General features: G+C 37.7%; 2 protein-coding genes and 1 long non-coding RNA gene across 8 annotated transcripts in view; all 3 read right to left on the reverse strand.

Moving 5' to 3' along the window:
- Window positions 1–7,070, reverse strand: part of LOC107595283 (telomerase Cajal body protein 1) — a 15,794-nt gene extending 8,724 nt beyond the window's left edge. Inside the window, exons 1-6 of one of the 3 annotated variants that reach the window (XM_016285638.1) lie at window positions 6,840–7,070; window positions 3,387–3,666; window positions 1,733–1,910; window positions 1,098–1,193; window positions 899–1,007; window positions 503–591 (exon numbers count right to left, since the gene is read on the reverse strand). In XM_016285638.1, coding sequence (XP_016141124.1) covers window positions 503–591; window positions 899–1,007; window positions 1,098–1,193; window positions 1,733–1,910; window positions 3,387–3,633 — 719 coding nt within the window. In that variant the 5' untranslated portion in view covers window positions 3,634–3,666; window positions 6,840–7,070. Of the gene's footprint in view, window positions 1–502; window positions 592–898; window positions 1,008–1,097; window positions 1,194–1,320; window positions 1,522–1,732; window positions 1,938–3,386; window positions 3,667–6,839 lie in introns of those variants that run through there. The other 2 variants (XM_016285637.1, XM_016285639.1) reach the window with 2 other exon arrangements.
- A 1,236-nt stretch (window positions 7,071–8,306) lies between these two features.
- Window positions 8,307–12,048, reverse strand: LOC107595285 (uncharacterized). The gene is made up of 3 exons (XR_001610250.1): window positions 11,581–12,048; window positions 9,093–10,091; window positions 8,307–8,391 (listed from the first exon to the last, which is right to left on the reverse strand). It is a non-coding gene; the product is annotated as an uncharacterized lncRNA (long non-coding RNA).
- Window positions 12,049–14,766: 2,718 nt separating this feature from the next.
- The window catches only part of gigyf1a (GRB10 interacting GYF protein 1a), a 21,353-nt gene continuing 16,878 nt past the window's right edge, over window positions 14,767–19,241 (reverse strand). For all 4 annotated transcript variants that reach the window (XM_016285635.1, XM_016285636.1, XM_016285634.1 and 1 more), the window contains exons 20-24: window positions 18,098–18,258; window positions 17,708–17,871; window positions 17,543–17,590; window positions 17,268–17,412; window positions 14,767–15,346 (exon numbers count right to left, since the gene is read on the reverse strand). In XM_016285635.1, coding sequence (XP_016141121.1) covers window positions 15,279–15,346; window positions 17,268–17,412; window positions 17,543–17,590; window positions 17,708–17,871; window positions 18,098–18,258 — 586 coding nt within the window. In that variant the 3' untranslated portion in view covers window positions 14,767–15,278. The remainder of the gene's footprint in view (window positions 15,347–17,267; window positions 17,413–17,542; window positions 17,591–17,707; window positions 17,872–18,097; window positions 18,259–19,241) is intronic.

The raw sequence follows: 19,241 nt of genomic DNA on the forward strand, positions 1-19,241 counted from the left end.
ATATATGTGTGTGTGTGTGTGTGTGTGTGTGTGTGTGTGTACCTGTTTTTCTATTCTGGTGGGGACTTAAATCTGAATACAAAAAAGTATGAAAATCTGGAATCTGAGGGTGCAAAAAAAATCTAAATATTGAGAAAATCACCTTTAAAGTTGTCCAGATGAAGTTCATAGCAATGCATATTACTAATCAAAAATTAAGTTTTAATATATTTACAGTAGGAAATTTACAAAATATCTTCATGGAACATGATCTTTACTTAATATCATAATGATTTTTGGCATAAAAGAAAAATAAATAATTTTGACCCATACAATGCATTTTTGGCTATTGCTACAAATATACCCAAGCGACTTAAGACTGGTTTTGTGCTCCAGGGTCACATATATATGACATTTTAATAATTTTTAAAAAAATTAATTCATGTGAAAAAAAAAAAACCTGCTTGATGCATTTAACTTTTGATTTAGGAGAGCTTGAAATGGAACAGACAGGAAAACTTACAAGCATGTGTCCGGGTCCATAGAAGTCATCTTGGGGAACCAGCAGTAGTCATAGATGGTGTCTCCTTCTGTCATCTTCAGCACTGGACTCTGAGTGCACACAAACAGAAGCAACACCATTATGGGCCCATATCCTGCATACAGCAAATCAGATTGTTTACATATGTATAAGTATATCAAGGGTTTAGAAGTAAAGTAAAAAAGTGATCCTTTCACTCCAGACTTTCAAAATTAAGAAGCCAGCATTAAGTAGAATCCATATTTAAATTGTGTCATGAGACATTTATCATCTTGAACACTGGCCTAAAGTCAGTTCTACATACAAAGGGAACTGATCTCAACATAGTATTTTTACTTGTACAGATAAATATGATATGATATTCTAGAAGAGGCTGACCATCTCAGAAAGCATGTCCCAGTGGCTGCTGTACAGCTCAGGCGGGAGGTTATACACACGAAGAATGTTATCAGCGCTGTTTGAGACAATGCAGGAACCATCCGGAGCCCTGCAGAGAGAGAGATGGTGCATTAGCATCTCTGTGATACAGTTTATACTCTACAGCCATCATAAACAGCTTGCTTTCATCAGTGATCACCATTTGCAGCCTCTGAGGTAATTCTCGGCGGTGTGGGTGTACTCGGCCCAGGAGCCCGTCAGCATCTGAGGGTTCTGGCTAAAGTCGAGGCTTTGACTGTGAACACAGCGAAGACACAGCATACACTGACTAGCTGAAAATATCCCTGTCCCTGTGCAACTGCAACACATTTTTTCCCACCATATTTCCTTTCACAGCAGCTTAAGATGAGCGGTGCACTTACTAGCGCTGCTCAGCAGAGCTGTCTTTCGGAATTGTTCTTCTCAGGCTTATTTGCTCTGTCCTCCTCATTTGGTCCGAGCATTTCTCTGTTGTCTGCTCCGTTTTGATGCCATTCCACGTCTCCTTCAACTTCTTGAGGTCCCACAGCCTGTCCCGTTTCATCAGTCTGATGACAGGCAACTGACAGAATCAAATTAACACGGACACCTTAGGTGACAAGTAAAGTAAGACGCTAAAATGTGTTACTTGCATTTACAGAATTTAGAAAATTTTGTTATTTTTTGTGCATTTGAAATGGACTTTAAATTGGGAAAAGAGGAAAATAGTCAGCATCCCTGTCCCTGTGCAACTGCAACACATTTTTTCCCACCATATTTCCTTTCACAGCAGCTTAAGATGAGCGGTGCACTTACTAGCGCTGCTCAGCAGAGCTGTCTTCGGAATTGTTCTTCTCAGGCTTATTTGCTCTGTCCTCCTCATTTGGTCCGAGCATTTCTCTGTTGTCTGCTCCGTTTTGATGCCATTCCACGTCTCCTTCAACTTCTTGAGGTCCCACAGCCTGTCCCGTTTCATCAGTCTGATGACAGGCAACTGACAGAATCAAATTAACACGGACACCTTAGGTGACAAGTAAAGTAAGACGCTAAAATGTGTTACTTGCATTTACAGAATTTAGAAAATTTTGTTATTTTTTGTGCATTTGAAATGGACTTTAAATTGGGAAAAGAGGAAAATAGTCAGCAATAATTTAAGGCAATAATCATCTCTATTTGTTGAGCGGCTAAAGGTAAAAAGGTAAAAACTGTCAACATTTACTCACACTGTTGCTCTAAACACATGACTTTCTTCTTCCATAGATAAGAGAATTAAGTATGTTGCTCTATGTAGCTTTAATGGTTGCTCTTTTCCAAACAATTACAAGAAATGGGAACTATGGCTTTTAAGCTTCAAAAGCATCACAAAATAAGACGTGTGTGTAAAGAAAAAGTCTTCTCTGAAGCTGCAAAGCTCCATTCCTCATTCATTCTGATTGCATGGAAAAGAGTGACCAATGCATTTCAGTCATACTGGTTTAGAATGTCTTAATTTTTTTTATAACATTTTAGTTTTTGCATTAACTATTCCTTTAAAAATCTTTAATGTGCCCAATATAGTCAGAACACTTAACATACATAACTTAATGCTGTAATTGTTTTATTTTGATGCGACAAAATTTATATTTTTGTGTCAAGTATCTGTTGTCCAAATCTTAATTTATATTGTATACATTTTTTCCTTTAACACCCTACAAATTTAATTTAATAAACATGACATAAGCCAAATATTAACTTGAATGTTTGTAATAGGGTCCGTTTTTTAGTGAATCCCAGCATCTAAATAAGTAAACATACCCTTTTTTTTTTGTAACAAAGGGTACATTTATTTTTCCATTATTTCTAATTTAATGTGTCAGTAATGATTTAAATGTTTTACAAACAGAAATTGTTAAAAAAAATAATATTATGTACACTCACATGATGTAGACTTCAGTCATATTAGTAGATTTATAAAATCTTTTAAGCTTTACATAAAGCAGGGCACCTCATATCGTAAAAAGATAAAAATTTTAAGATCCATCTTTACTAAAAACCTAACTGAATAAAATTAATTGAAGCACTATTCTCTACTTTAAAATGTATTACTTTCTACTTTGATGTTACTTGACAGTTATACTGAACAAATGAACAACATTCAATAGCATTCACATGTGACGAACCATGACAAAAAAAAACTCTGAACAGTTCAATTACATTTCATTTCAGAGCCAAGAAAAATAACGTCACATCCAAATTTTTGGAAGGAACCAGCAGTTCACTTACAGAGAGCTGCTTAACTATATAAAATTGGATGCATATGAAAGACTAAAGGACAAGATCCATGTAATTCTTTAAATATGGCGGCAAGAGTACCACATATGGAGTATATCTCACATATTAAGACATCATAAGAGCATATTGACAGTGTGCCAAACAGGATGCTGTAGATCAGACGTTAGAAAGTGCTTTTTAAAAAAGACAAAGGCCTCACCTTCCTCTAAAGTCCCAGCAGCACCTTGGCTCCCACAAGTGTCCACTGAAGGCACCACAGGCATCTGTATCATTTGTAAATCAAGACCTGGATCTTCCTGCTCCAGTCGAGGCTGTTTTGCTGCTGCTGGTGGTGCTTCCTCTTCTCCTTCCACCTCTCCCTGATGATAAGCCTCATGAGGAGGTTCTCCATCAGCTTCTGCATCCTGTCCTGAACCACCATCACTGCCCTGAGCTGCACCGGACATCCCGTTTACAGAGGTATCTCTATGTTCAGTGGCCTGTGGAACATGCACAATTTATATCATTTCAGTCATGGATTTCACATACAGATGACATACACTGGCAGTGATACTTATATATACACATTATATAAGCTTACACATTCACAGTAATCTGACTACAATATAAAAGATACGTAGTTTGTAAGATTTAAACCATATTATTTTTATTACAAAACAGTAAAAACAGCGACATCACTTATAATAAAATGAAACTCATTTATGAAACCCATAAATTCCAACTAAAGTAATAGTTTCTGCTATATGCATATCAAAGTTTCAAAAGAAACTAGGCAGAAAATACTACCTTAGAAATGCTTTCCTTTTTGACATCAAAATAATTTATCATTTCTAAACTGTAACGGATAGTGATGAGTCAGGCAGGAACTTCTCAGAATTTTCTTTTACCATTTTAGAATATATATAATTAGGTTTACTACAAAATTACAGAATTGCTTAAATACTTAATATACACTGAACAAAAAAATGATAAATGCAACACTTTTGTTTTTGCCCCCATTTTTCATGAGCTGAACTCAAAGATCTAAGACTTTTTCTATGTACACAAAAGGCCTATTTCTCTCAAATATTGTTCACAAATCTGTCTAAATCTGTGTTAGTGAGCACTTCTCCTTTGCCAAGATAATCCATCCACCTCACAGGTGTGGCATATCAAGATGCTGATTAGACAGCATGATTATTGCACAGGTGTGCCTTAGGCTGGCCACAATAAAAGGCCACTCTAAAATGTGCAGTTTTATCACACAGCACAATGCCACAGATGTTGCAAGTTTTGAGGGAGCGTGCAATTGGCATGCTGACTGCAGGAATGTCCACCAGAGCTGTTGCCCGTGAATTTAATGTTCATTTCTCTACCATAAGCCGTCTCCAAAGCCGTTTCAGAAAATATGGCAGTACATCCAACCGGCCTCACAACCGCAGACCACGTTTAACCACACCAGCCCAGGACCTCCACATCCAGCATCTTCACCTCCAAGATCGTCTGAGACCAGCCACCCGGACAGCTGCTGCAACAATCAGTTTGCATAACCAAAGAATTTCTGCACAAACTGTCAGAAACCGCTCATCTGCATGTTCGTCGTCCTCATCGGGGTCTCGACCCGACTGCAGTTCGTCGTCGTAACTGACTTGAGTGGGCAAATGCTCACATTCAATGGCGTCTGGCACTTTGGAGAGGTGTTCTCTTCACAGATGAATCCCGGTTTTCACTGTACAGGGCAGATGGCAGACTCAGAAACCGTCTCAGGGAAGCTAATCTGCATGCTCGTCGTCCTCGGGTCTCCACCTGACTGCAGTTCGTCATCGTAACCGACTTGAGTGGGCAAATGCTCACATTTGATGGCGTCTGGCACTTTGGAGAGGTGTTCTCTTCACGGATGAATCCCGGTTTTCACTGTACAGGGCAGATGGCAGACAGCGTGTATGGCGTCGTGTGGGTGAGCGGTTTGCTGATGTCAATGTTGTGGATCGAGTGGCCCATGGTGGTGGTGGGGTTATGGTATGGGCAGGCGTATGTTATGGACAACGTACACAGGTGCATTTTATTGATGGCATTTTGAATGCACAGAGATATCGTGACGAGATCCTGATTGTTGTGCCATTCATCCACGACCATCACCTCATGTTGCAGCATGATAATGCACGGCCCCATGTTGCAAGGATCTGTACACAATTCCTGGAAGCTGAAAACATCCCAGTTCTTGCATGCTCAGCATACTCACTGGACATGTCACCCATTGAGCATGTTTGGGATGCTCTGGATCGGCATATACGACAGTGTGTTCCAGTTCCTGCCAATATCCAGCAACTTCGCACAGCCATTGAAGAGGAGTGGACCAACATTCCACAGGCCACAATCAGCATCTTGATATGCCACACCTGTGAGGTGGATGGATTATCTTGGCAAAGGAGAAGTGCTCATTAACACAGATTTAGACCAATTTGTGAACAATATTTGAGAGAAATAGGCCTTCTGTGTACATAGAAAAAGTCTTAGATCTTTCAGTTCAGCTCATGAAAAATGATGGCAAAAACAAAAGTGTTGTTTATAATTTTGTTCAGTGTATAAATTTTTTTTTTTTTACTGACAAAATGCATTTAATATGAACAATATATAACATTTAACAAATATTTTATTGTAAAGATACATGTATTGTTGACTATAAGTTTAAGTAAATAAGTTATGTATTACTAATGCATCATTTTACATATAACCTATATACAAGATAATTTGGTTTTTACCTCCAAAAACCACAACTGCTACTGTCCTGATAAATCTAATAGACATATTCTTTTATATATATATGTGACCCTGGACCACAAAACCAGTCTTAAGTCGCTGGGGTATATTTGTAGCAATAGCCAAAAAATACACCGTATGGGTCAAAATTATTGATTTTTTTTTTTAATGCCAAAAATCATTAAGGTATTAAGTAAAGATGTTCCAGGAAGATATTTAGTAAACTTCCTACCATAAATATACCAAACCTTATTTTTTTTTATTAATAATATGCATTGCTAAGGACTTCATCTGGACAACTTTAAAGGCAATTTTCGATTTTTTATTTTTGCACCCTCAGATTCCAGATTTTCAAATAGTTGTATCTCGACCCAATATTGTCCAATCCTAGCAAACCATACATCAAGGGAAAGCTTATTTATTCAGCTTTCAGATGATGTATCAAATTGACACTTAAGACTGGTTTTGTGGGCCAGGGTTATATATATATATATATATATATATATATATATATATAGAAGTCAATTAGACATTTTATCAAAAGCTTTTTCATAGTTTTGCTAAAAGTATAATTATTGCAAATTCTAATTAATTCAAATTTTTTGGTCAGTTACATTCTGACCTGTGTTACACATGAAAAACTGACATCATATTAAATTTAACAGAGGTTTAAGCAAAATGTTACCTCAAGTTTTTACAGCAGGTTTCCATTAATTTCATCCATTCATTCCTTTTTATTTTAGAGGATTTCATGTTCTTTTGCTACACATACACACACACACACACACATATATATATATTCTTATATAAGTTATCAGGTCTAAATTAACAGGTCTTCAGTGTTGTATTCTTAAAATTCCGAATATTTTTCAATGTACAGCAGCTCGTCCAGCCAAAAAAAGAGTCACTCTACCTGTTGTTTCTTTGATTCGTATCAGTCGTGTTGTGCTCTGAATCTTACAAATCAGACATAATTCCTCGGTGTATGTGTTTTACTAAATTCAGATGACAGTTTCTGAGCATCTCAACTACAAACGCATTGCGTTGAACCTACAATACACAGGAACTCATGCGTCGTGTTTGTAAACACAGGGCGCCGCCATGCCTGCACAGCGTGCGTTGCCAGGTCACCTTACTCTCGCGATATTTGCGAGATAATCTCAGGAAAGATTTCAGATTGTCATTGATTAACAACATTGACCGCATTGCTGCCTCTTGTTTATGGTATAAGAACTTATTTACTTATACTTGATTATATGTTCTGTTTTTGTCTACCATTGATTTGCACACATAATTTGGACAATTGTAAATTATGTCATGCGAGTCTATACCAGGGCTGCCCAAACTCGGTCCTGGAGGGCCGGTGTCCTGCAGAGTTTAGCTCCAACTTGCCTCAACACACCTGACTGGAAGTTTATATGCCTAGTAAGAGCTTGATTAGCTGCTTCAGGTGTTTAATCAGGGTTGGAGCTAAACTCTGCAGGACACCGGCCCTCCAGGACCGAGTTTGGACAGCCCTGGTCTATACCATTAAACCTTACCCTGTTTGTTCAACATTTGGTTTCTGTACTTCATTTGGCTGTCAAATTACTGATAACAAGGAGACAATCAAAACATATTTATGAAAATACCATTGTACATACTTTATTATTAATGCAACACTGGGTAAAAAAAGCAGTTTTAAAATGCATAACAGAAGACGTGACAAGTATGATAAACCATCAACATACTGTTTTATGAAGTGGACACAGTAAGTACTACAAAGAAAGTTAAATTCAATTTAAAAATTAATATTTTATGCTTCTGACAAACATGTCTGATGATCATTCCTACACATTCTTAGATGTGCAAGATGATATGTCAAATACTTAATAGTGCAATGGTGCTTGAAGATAGAAGACACTGTGGGCACTGAATGGTTTCTGTGAAAATCTCAAAACAGTCAGTAATCACTGCTACTCTGTGTCCAGGACTCCACAAATGAGGGATAATTTTGTGCCTGTCGCAGTTGTCTAAAATAGTATTTGTGCAGGCGGATCCAATCTGAGGTACATAAGGTTAACAGAAAATGAAGTGAGAATTTTGACTCGGCTCCACCGGAGTCTGGAGGAGATGATCGGCTCCACCGAAGGCTGGAGGAGATGATCGGCTCCACCGGAGTCTGGAGATGGTCGGCTCCACCGGAGGCTGGAGGAGATGGTCGGCTCCACCGGAGGCTGGAGGAGATGGTCGGCTCCACCGGAGGCTGGAGGAGATGGTCGGCTCCACCGGAGGCTGGAGGAGATGGTCGGCTCCACCGGAGGCTGGAGGAGATGGTCGGCTCCCCCGGAGGCTGGAGACGCTGATCGGCTACACCGACCATCTCCTCCAGTCTTCGGTGTAGCTGATCATCGTCTCAGCTGGCTGCAGTGTGTCTTAACTGCTCCCACTTACTGTTTAGTTCACGGTTTAGTTAGATCAGGTTTCTACACAGATAGAACATTTTGAACAGAAATCTTATACATTTAATGCACTTAATCATAATTTTACTATTTTCTTTCAAATTCATGCTTTGAATATGGATTTTTTTTGTCAAATCCAAGTACCACAGAAGCCAAGGCACCATGTTTTGTAACAAAGGGTACATTTCCTACATTTTTTCCAGTATTTGAAATGTACAATTTAATTCTAATTTTTTTTAAATGTCAAATGCTAAATAGTGAAAAAAAAAACAGTTCGCACAAGTGCTTCATTCTGAAGTATTTATTGTTTTTCTTCAAACAAACCAGAAACCTCCAAAAACTATTTACAAAATGAATATTCATACATTATTGTCAAAATGGTTTCTTATGACCTTTCTTAAATTGTTGCATCTCTGGAAATTTCAAAAGACATCCACCTCAGATGTGTGTGATAGCAAGGATGACTAGCATACGATTTTATGATTTAGAATCAGCCAATGCCACTGTTATTCAGTTGATCACTTTAACATGAACACAGTTCTGTGACAGTCAATACAGTATTGCTGCAGTATTATATCAATAAATATAAGAAACATGTATTTTTATCATCATTAACATTTTAAAACATGGATTTTTTTGCATACCAGTAAAGACATTAGGCATCTCTAGTTTAATCTGACCTGCAACATTACACAATGAATCATCTTTAAAGGGCAATACCTTACTCAGATAATGGCGTGCATCACCTTCACCAACAAATCCCATCCTTTCTGATCTTTAGCTCAGTAACAGCTGAAGCTGACACTCAAGCATGTGTTAGTAAAAGTACTTCTGCCCAGCCACGTCTATTTTGAGATCAAAAATTTAAACATTTGATCATTCTGACCTGGAAACAGTTTTTGCCTCTAATATTGAAACTGCAAAGCAAAAACCATTTTAACATTAGGTTGTATCATCAGAAATACTTGCCCAGTTAAAACCAAGAAGTAATTGCATGTCTTTTGTGGGGATCGTTTGATATAAATCATTTTGCAGGTTCATAAACAATGTTTCAAGGGTTTATTAAATAAAATCACTCGCTACAATCACAGAGCTAGTCTCGCTGACTGTTAACACTTTTTTTTTGTATTACACATCTTAAGTGTGCCTTAATAGGCAAAACTGAACTGTTAAGGCATGTCATTAAAAGAGAAGAAAGAAAAGGAAAAAGAAAATCAAACCTGAAACCCAACAGAGAAAGGAAAAAGTGTTAGGGATATATACATTATTTACATGGCAGCAAGAGATGAAGTGTAGTTAAGCCATGTCAGTGTGTGTGTATTCAACAATTAATTTTTTGTATGTGTGTGTGTATGCAGGTGTATTTCAGTTATTAATAATGAGTGCACGGTGTTTTAACCCTGGCTGCACTCGAGCAGAACTATTCTGTGCATGTTTGAGATCTCATAGTTCTCCGTTCCAGCATTCACAGTTCACTCCCTCCTCCTAGCAAGGAAACATGTTCCTCTGAGTAGTCCGAATACGGTGCAAAGAAGCTGCAGCCCTCCACTTCCTTCTGGGCTTTTAGTTCTTGTCATGCAGTCATCATTTCATGTGCGGTTTGAAATTCCTGACCTTGGGATCTTTCTCTGAAGGATGAGGACAGGAATTAAGGGGAGATGGAGATGCAACACGAAGCACTGGAGAGCCTCCGTCTTCATCTGAAGATCTGGAACAGCAAAGATCTAATCAAAGCAGAGAAAAGGAGGAGGAATTAAAAACAATTTGAGGAACATCTCATCATTTAAGAAAAAAAAAAACGAAGAGTAGATCTAATGAGTTTTTTTAATGTAAATTTTAAAATGTCACAAGTTTTTATTGTATTTTTGATTAAATAATGCCGCTTTTCTTTTCTTTTTTTGCTAGGATGTTCTGGAGGTTGCCAAGTCATTTTTTGTCAGTTGAACAATCTTATACATTTAATGCACTTAATCATAATTTTACTATTTTCTTTCAAATTCATGCTTTGAATATGGATTTTTTTTGTCAAATCCAAGTACCACAGAAGCCAAGGCACCATGTTTTGTAACAAAGGGTACATTTCCTACATTTTTTCCAGTATTTGAAATGTACAATTTAATTCTAATTTTTTTTAAATGTCAAATGCTAAATAGTGAAAAAAAAAACAGTTCGCACAAGTGCTTCATTCTGAAGTATTTATTGTTTTTCTTCAAACAAACCAGAAACCTCCAAAAACTATTTACAAAATGAATATTCATACATTATTGTCAAAATGGTTTCTTATGACCTTTCTTGAATTGTTGCATCTCTGGAAATTTCAAAAGACATCCACCTCAGATGTGTGTGATAGCAAGGATGACTAGCATAAGATTTTATGATTTAGAATCAGCCAATGCCACTGTTATTCAGTTGATCACTTTAACATGAACACAGTTCTGTGACAGTCAATACAGTATTGCTGCTTCACACACTAAATCAATAAATATAAGAAACATGTATTTTTATCATCATTAACATTTTAAAACATGGATTTTTTGCATACCAGTAAAGACATTAGGCATCTCTAGTTTAATCTGACCTGCAACATTTTGATTAAATAATGCCGCTTTTCTTTTCTTTTTTTGCTAGGATGTTCTGGAGGTTGCCAAGTCATTTTTTGTCAGTTGAACAAACCTTAACCTAAAGTAGCTCAACAGTTATTATTTGTGACCCTGGAGCACAAAACCAGTCTTAAGTCTCTGGGGTATATTTGTAGCAACAGCCAAAAATACACTGTATGGGTCAAAATTATAGATTTTTCTTTTATGCCAAAAATCATTAGGATATTAAGTAAAGATCATGTTCCATGAAGATATTTTGTAAATTTCCTACTGTAAATATATTAAAACTTAATTTTTGATTAGTAATAGGCATTGCTAAGAACTTCATTTGGATAACTTTAAAGGAGATTTTCTCAATTTTTAGATTTTTTTGCTCCCTCAGATTCCAGATTTTCAAATAGTTGTATCTCAGCCAAATATTGTCCAATCCTAACAAACCATACGTCAATGGAAAGCTTATTTAGTCATAAATCTCAATTTCGACTGGTTTTGTGGTCCAGGGTCACATTTTAGGATAGAATAGGGGAAGGAAAATCAATAAATGAATGAAACAATGAATGAATTAACATATATAACCAAACAAATGAATGAATAAATTAATAGTGCTCATTACCAAACAGACGGTCTTGTAGCGCAGTAACTACTTCAAGCCAAAGGTGAATTTCAGCCATGCAGTCAGCAGGTGGCGGTAGAGCTGATGGAGCTTATTGGTTCTTTATCTCCAGTACAAAAAAGAAAAACTGTTTAAAACAAACAAAAAAGTATTTTTCAGTCATCAATGAAATAATTCCAGTCCACAAAAAAATAAAAAAAATCCTTTTGCGTTGGCTAGCACCCTGGACCGAGCGGTTTAATCCTTTTTACATAACGGAGAACACTGTCGAGTCAATCTGTTCTGAATCTCCACATTTTAACCAAGTTTGGAGACTGTTCGTATAGTCTTAATATCAACATTGTTCAGTGAAAATCCTCCATGGGAAAATTCCAATGATATTTCCTCAAGTCCCAATGTGTCTGAAACTTCCCTTATCCATTTACGGTAAAGCTTGCGTGGTGACGTTCTCAAGCAGATCCATCAACCATCATAAGGATCAAACAAAAAAGTATTTTTCAGTCATCAATGAAATAATTCCAGTCCACAAAAAAATAAAAAAACATCCTTTTGCGTTGGCTAGCACCCTGGACCGAGCGGTTTAATCCTTTTTACATAACGGAGAACACTGTCGAGTCAATCTGTTCTGAATCTCCACATTTTAACCAAGTTTGGAGACTGTTCGTATAGTCTTAATATCAACATTGTTCAGTGAAAATCCTCCATGGGAAAATTCCAATGATATTTCCTCAAGTCCCAATGTGTCTGAAACTTCCCTTATCCATTTACGGTAAAGCTTGCGTGGTGACGTTCTCAAGCAGATCCATCAACCATCATAAGGAGAATGAGTCTCATGCAAGGGCATCAAAAACTCTCGAAGCATCCATCCGCTGACAGAAACGGGCATCTTGCGTTCTGTCTGCGCTCTCCAAGCCCAAGTGAAAGTTCCTCACAGTTTTGAGCAAATGAAAAGTGCATAGCGAGGGTATCAGGGCAGTGCTAGTCCCTTTGTTATCTTTATGAAGATGATGGCCATGACACCCCGTCCGGTGAAAACACAAAAATAAGAAAACATGTTCACGCTGTCCAAATAATTATCTGGCAGATCTGAGGTCATACATATGTTCTTTTGTTGCTCTTCTCATCAACATTCATCACAGATATGTCCATCCAACATAATCCACAAGCCAAGAAATGATTGGGTAAAAGGGAAAAATGTTAAAGCATTCAATATGCATCTAACAGTACCAAGAGGTCATCTGTGCTGTCTTGATTTTTGCCTTCTTTCCAGGTACATAAAGCATTTCTTCTGTCTTGATGATCAATTTGATTCCATTACAAAGAAAGATTAGTCAAAAGTAAACAAAAGAACAGAAGTTCGGTAAACAAAATATGGTCGCCTTTATGATTCTTAAAAACACACCCTGTCCGTGAGATAAAGGTACAAGAAGAAATCTTTGATGTAATTCTATTACTTGTGTTCCAGCGATCCAAGTTTGTTTCAGTCAGCAAGCTATATAGGCTGCACTCATATCCACATGCAAAGGAAGGGTCTGACGTCATGCCATTGAAGTCCCTCCAACAAAACGATTCTCAGCTGCAGAATCACATATTCAATCACCACAAAAAATAAAGGGGAAAAAAGCACCCACAAATGTCTGTGCGGTTTGTAAACAACCAAAACTCCAGTATGGAATAAAAGTTCTCTTTTTCATAGTCAAAGTCTGTATGAACAGGATTGTAGAGGCAGTGTGTTTTTGTGGTAGCCTTTCGTGAACGATTTTCGATTTCGCTCCCGATTACACTTGAATATCCTGTGTTAAGCAACTCCATCTACACCGTTACATTTTTGGAATACATTCAACATTTTTTTTTTTTTAAGAAGGAAAGAAAAAAGTACACAAATGCACTTCACATGGTGGCAACTAAAAAAAAAAAAATCCAAGGAAACTTTTGAAAACGAACAAAAAAGGTAGCAGCCCCAAGTGCTCTTCCTTTGTAGTCCAATACTTTGTTTATATTCATAGATTCATATATAATCATATATAACATTAAAAGAAAAAATAAATCACCATCATTGTCGTTGACAACAACAATGAACAAGTAACAAAATATACAGACATTTTGTGCACTGCTGAGTGCACTTGCACAGTTTGTTGCGATCATTTTTTTTTTTATACCAGAAATAGTCAAAACCTCAGTCACTCCAGAGCAAGAGAGTGGACAGAAAGGCAATGTTAGGTCACATCCACCAAATATCAAACATTTCTTTCATCCACACATCCCCAAGCTACAATAGAACTGTACAGAGATAGGCTCTTGTTTAATAAGCATGAGAGGCATGTGGGGGGGCAGAGCCGTCCAAAGGAAACCATGCCCCTTTGCTAAAAAAATAATGTCTCAATGGCAGCAATGAAGTCTAATCATTCGCCCTTTAGTTCTTAGGCACACGTGGGGACAGAAAAAAAACACACTCGCAACATACGTACCACAAGTAACCATTTCCTAAAGGTATACAAGATTGAGCTCTTCAACAACACACAACAAAACAATGACGCTAATGACATGTTCTTAAACCTCACAGAGGCAAAGATGAGGCAGTGGAGGCAGGAAAAGATGTCTCTTGCACTCCCTACCATGAAAACTAAGAGTGCTGGTTGGCGTAAAATGGGCTAAAGCTTTTGTGTTTGAATCTAGAGGTCATTCTTTGTTGGGGAATTGAAGGGCTGGTGAAAGAGGATGTGTTGTGCCGTTGCCCCCCTCTCTCTCTGTCTTTCATTCATTCATTCGTTCGCTCACATACTGCACATTTACAAGAGGAGTAATACACACAGTTCCTCCTGAACACAAGCATTCACATTCACACATTCAGTTCATACAATAAAAAAAAAATCACTCTGAATGACGAAATGGCCTCTTTTGAACATACGTCCAAGTAAGCGATTAAAAAAAATACATTGTGCAGACTGGCATGTTTTAAACACACACGCACACACACTCTCATTCTTGAACAAACATGCGTGCATAGACATACACACACACACAGGCACACAATCACAAAAATATTCATCTATTACATCTAACACATTTTTTTTTTAATCTTTTTAACTTGCATTTTATGTGAGTGCAAATCTTCAAGTTTTATAATCAAAGTTTTTTTTATAATAGCTTTATGTTTTTTAATAGAAACTTTATATATATGTATATAAAAAAAACAACAGTGTTTGTCTTTAAAGAGAGGATTTGTTTTTTTGATAATGTCTGAACTAAAACACGCAATGGTCCCCCAATCGCCACCATTTCCTCCCAGCACAAACTCCAGTTCTGATTCAACACACACAGTATATATATATATATATGTGGTAATATTTCTGAAGCATACCACATAAATATACAAGTAAATCTTCTCGAAAAAGAAAAAAAAAATCTTAATAAAGTGCATTAGTCTGAGTGTAAGGTGCTTAATGCTGTAAGTGCCAGAACTTTTTCACCCCCCGTCCCCTGAAAACACACACACAAAAATAAATTCACACCTGTTCCCTTCCCTGTTGAATTACATTCTTCTCTTCCCAGCGCAAAACCCACCCACCCCAAAACCGATACCTTACTCCTGGCTTATCCCCAAACCCCTCTCCCTCAAAGCAGTGCACATTCGACTTGCGGAGTCTGATTAGGTGGACCCGCGGGTTTAAAGGCCTCGTGTAGCTATTGCTGTGTATTCAGTAATCCTCGACCATCTCCATCTCGTTTAGACCATACCGATCAGGGCCACCATGGAATGAGTACCCTAAAAAGATAGAGAGAGAGAGAGAGAGAGACAAATTCAGTTTTCAGAGGTTCTCTAGAGCATTGAATCTCAACCTTTTGGCGTACCAGACCCCAGTCCAATTCAGAACCATCCTCAAGGACCCCCAGAACAAAACTGACTCATCTATGTATCATTTTTGTGTCTTTGTGAGGACCAAATGCAGTCAAGTATAATTCAAGTTAGCTGACTTGTCCAGTATTTGGCCATATCATCAGCGATATTGGATTATTCTTTCATGGGAACATGTCATGTCAAAATATACAAAATGTATACAAAAATTAATACTTTATAAGGACCCCCTGGCCTTACGTCAAGGACCACTAGGGGTCCACGGACCCCTGGTTGAGAAACACTGCTCTAGAGGATGCATGCCAAAATATCAAACAAATCTAACAGCCAACAGTGAATTAAAAGTACACTACCATTCAAAAGTTTGGAGTTGGTAAGATTTTTTTTTTTTTAAAGAAATCTCTTACGATCAAGGATGAAATTATTGTCAAAAACAGAAAAAAACTGTAATATTGCGAAATATTATTACAATTTAAAATAGCTTTTCCATTTAAAACATCTTTAAAAATATAATTTATTACTGTGATGGCAAAGCTGAATTTTTAACATCATTACTCCAGTCTTCATGTCACATGATCCTTCAGAAATCGTTCTAATATGCTGATTTGGTGCTCAAGAATCATTTCATTTTAATATCAATGTTGAAAACAGTTGTGCTGCTTATTGTTTTGTGGAAATTGTGATACAGTTTTGCAGCATTTTTTGATGAATAAAAGGGTAAAGAACAGTATTTATTTGAAATGGAAATGTAGTAGACGTCTTCACTTCAGTGTAGAAGTCTTCACTGTCACTTTTAAATTAAAATGCCATAATAAAAGTATTGGTAACACTGTAGTATAGGGACCAGCCTATATCACCCTCCAGCCCAAGACTGGTTGCCCACTGAAGCTAAGCATGGTTGAGCCTGGTCAGTACCTGGATGGGAGACCTCCTGGGAAAACTAGGTTGCTGCTGGAAGAGGTGTTAGTGAGGCCAGCAGGGGGTGCTCACCCTGCAGTCTGTGTGGGTCCTAACTCCCCAGTGACGGGGACACTATACTGACAAAAAGCAGTCTTTCGGATGAGATGTTAAAAAGAGGTCCTGACTCTCTGTGGTCATTAAAAATCCGAAAAAGAGTAGGGGTGTAACCCCGGAATCCTGCCCAACTTTGCCCATTGGCCTCTGACCATCATGGCTTCCTAACCATCCCCATATCTGCTGATTGGCTTCATCACTCTGTCTCCTCTCCACCAATAAGCTGGTGTGTGTAAGTTTTTTTTATGCAAGTCTAAAGTACAGGCTATTCAGTTAACAGCCTACTACAGAAATTGAATAATCAAATGTAAAATAAAACAGCATAGTCTTCACTGTAAGAAATAAACTTCCTTTGTTTCTTATTAAATACCGACGAGGGTTTACATCGGTATTTAACCATTTAGGCATGCACCTTAAGCTACAAGTTGACTTTACTTGTCTGTGTTCTGTTCCGTCTCTGAGCACATGCACAGAAATCCTTCAGGGGAACAGTGCGAAGTTCTCTTTCTCGCTTTTATAAACATGATTAAATCTAATCAACTTTAATAAATCAAGCATGTCCCATTTTGCAAAAGTCACATTACATGATTTCCACATGAAATTGGGCTTTTATGGACGAGCGAAAGCGCATGGCTGGAAAGGGAGCGGAATGGGGCACAATAATAATTTTATCACGATTATTGCATTTTCATAATCGTTGGAGGCCAAAATCGAAATCGAAACTGTATTTCGATTAATTGCACAGCTAATAGGAGTCATTTGTTCTGGAATCAGACTATTCGGGACATGTTATATGTACAAGAGGAACAAAGGTTACCTAAGATGCTTGGGTCAGAGTGCAGCATCGTGGGCTGTTTCTTCTTCAGCTTTGCTGCCTGATCATAGACCACACCCCCCTTCCCAGAATGCACTGCCTGGAACATAGACTGCAGGGCACTGGGGTTCATTCCTCGTACAGTCTCCTAACAGACAAAAAGAGTGTGAGAATGAGAGGCAAAAATAGGACTTAAAAATCAGATAAACAACTAATGAGACTTGGTTCTGCCCATCATGGAAATATAAATCACTGTCGATATAGAGTTGTACTCATACCTGCAGAGGGAAGTTGTTCATGCTAAGTCCAGCCATCTCTTTGGAGAGCTATAAAAGAGGACCAAGATTTTTACTGGGAGTAGGCAAACACACACACACACACACACACACACACACACACACACACACACAAAGACTTTACATCTTCCTGTCACACACACACACCTGCTGCTGCTGTCTCTGGTGGTTAGCTTTCTGTTTGGCACGGCGCTCCAGGAACTGTCTGGCAAACTCTTTGGCTTCAACAGTGTCGCCCAGGTAGGAGCAGATAATGTTCAACACCTCATACGGGGACTCCACCTCCTTCAGGTATGCCACAATAGCAGGCACTGTGAACACAAACACACGCTTTTGCTTAGAAACTCTCAGGCCTGCTAGGCTATTAAGTGCCCTGTGTTTGTTTTTACAAACTGAGGGACGAGTCTAAATTACTTTCCACCATAATCGTCAGCTTCAGTAGATGTCAAAAGAGAATTTGTATTTTAGATAATTTTTTTATTACAAAGTGACCCAAATGAGCTGGTGTGTGCAAATCCTAAAAGAGAGATGTCTTACCATCCTGGGAAGAGGAGCAGTTATTGGCGGAGGTGTTGAGCGCATGCAGCATCTGTTCACACCAGGTGGTGAAGCCGTCTTGAGACTTCATACCCTGCAGGAGTTTCAACAGCCGCTCCTCTTCCTCAGTGCGTTTACGGCCTCTCATCATGTACTGCTCACTGTAGAAACACACACAAATGGATTAGCTCCAACAAACACGAGTATAATACTAGCAACACCAAGGTCATGGGTTCAAATCCCAGTTAGATCTACTTTTTTGGCAAATATAAATGATTTGGAGTTCAAGAAATATTTCTTATTATCAATGTTGAAAACAGTTGTGCTGCTTAATAATGTTGTGGAAACCATGATACATTTTTTCAGCATTCTTTGATAAACAGAAAGGTAAAGAACAGCATTGATTTGAAATTGAAATCTTTTCTATCAACGTAAAAGTTTTCATGCATAAATGCAAACGAGAATGTTTTTTCAAAGACCTTTCTGGTCATTTTTGATTATGCCATAGAGATTTTTAAAAACACTGATTCAGATTGATTTGCTAATCAATCATTTAGACCATTTTTTGAACCAGTACAGATGTGTAAATGTGTAAATAGTAAATGTGTACCTTGAATGCAATGTATGTCGCTTTGGATAAAAGCATCTGCTAAATGCATTAGGGATGTAACGTTAAGAGTTAACGTAAAGTTAGGGGTAGGAGTTTATATGAATGTATGTCTGAGGGGAACTTACTGTCTTTCGATGGTATTTTTTATTTTCCTCTTGCCTCTGTATAATGCATATCAGGGCTCCAGACTCATTCTTCCCACTGGTCGCTCTTTTGCAACTAACTTTCTCAGCTGGTTGCACGAGCACATGATTTGGTCGCAATATTTAAAAAAAATTTTTTTTTTTGCGCTACAACATGGGATTATTCAATGCATGCTGATGAACTTTTGTCATAGTTTATAGTTATATGGAAACGAAAGTTGTTAACATTCAACCCATTTTTTATCATCAGTATTATTATTTGTGATTTGAATTTTGTGAATGGGAGTTTCTCTTTTGCTGTGTTAAGCCGCGGGCTTCGGATGCTTTCACTTTCGAATTCGCTATCTTGTTGTCACTGTTTTGCTTACATACATCTACACACCTTTAATTT

The sequence above is a fragment of the Sinocyclocheilus grahami genome, unplaced genomic scaffold (genome assembly GCF_001515645.1).
Source record: "Sinocyclocheilus grahami isolate Dianchi unplaced genomic scaffold, SAMN03320097.WGS_v1.1 scaffold200.1, whole genome shotgun sequence".
Taxonomy (NCBI): domain Eukaryota; kingdom Metazoa; phylum Chordata; class Actinopteri; order Cypriniformes; family Cyprinidae; genus Sinocyclocheilus; species Sinocyclocheilus grahami.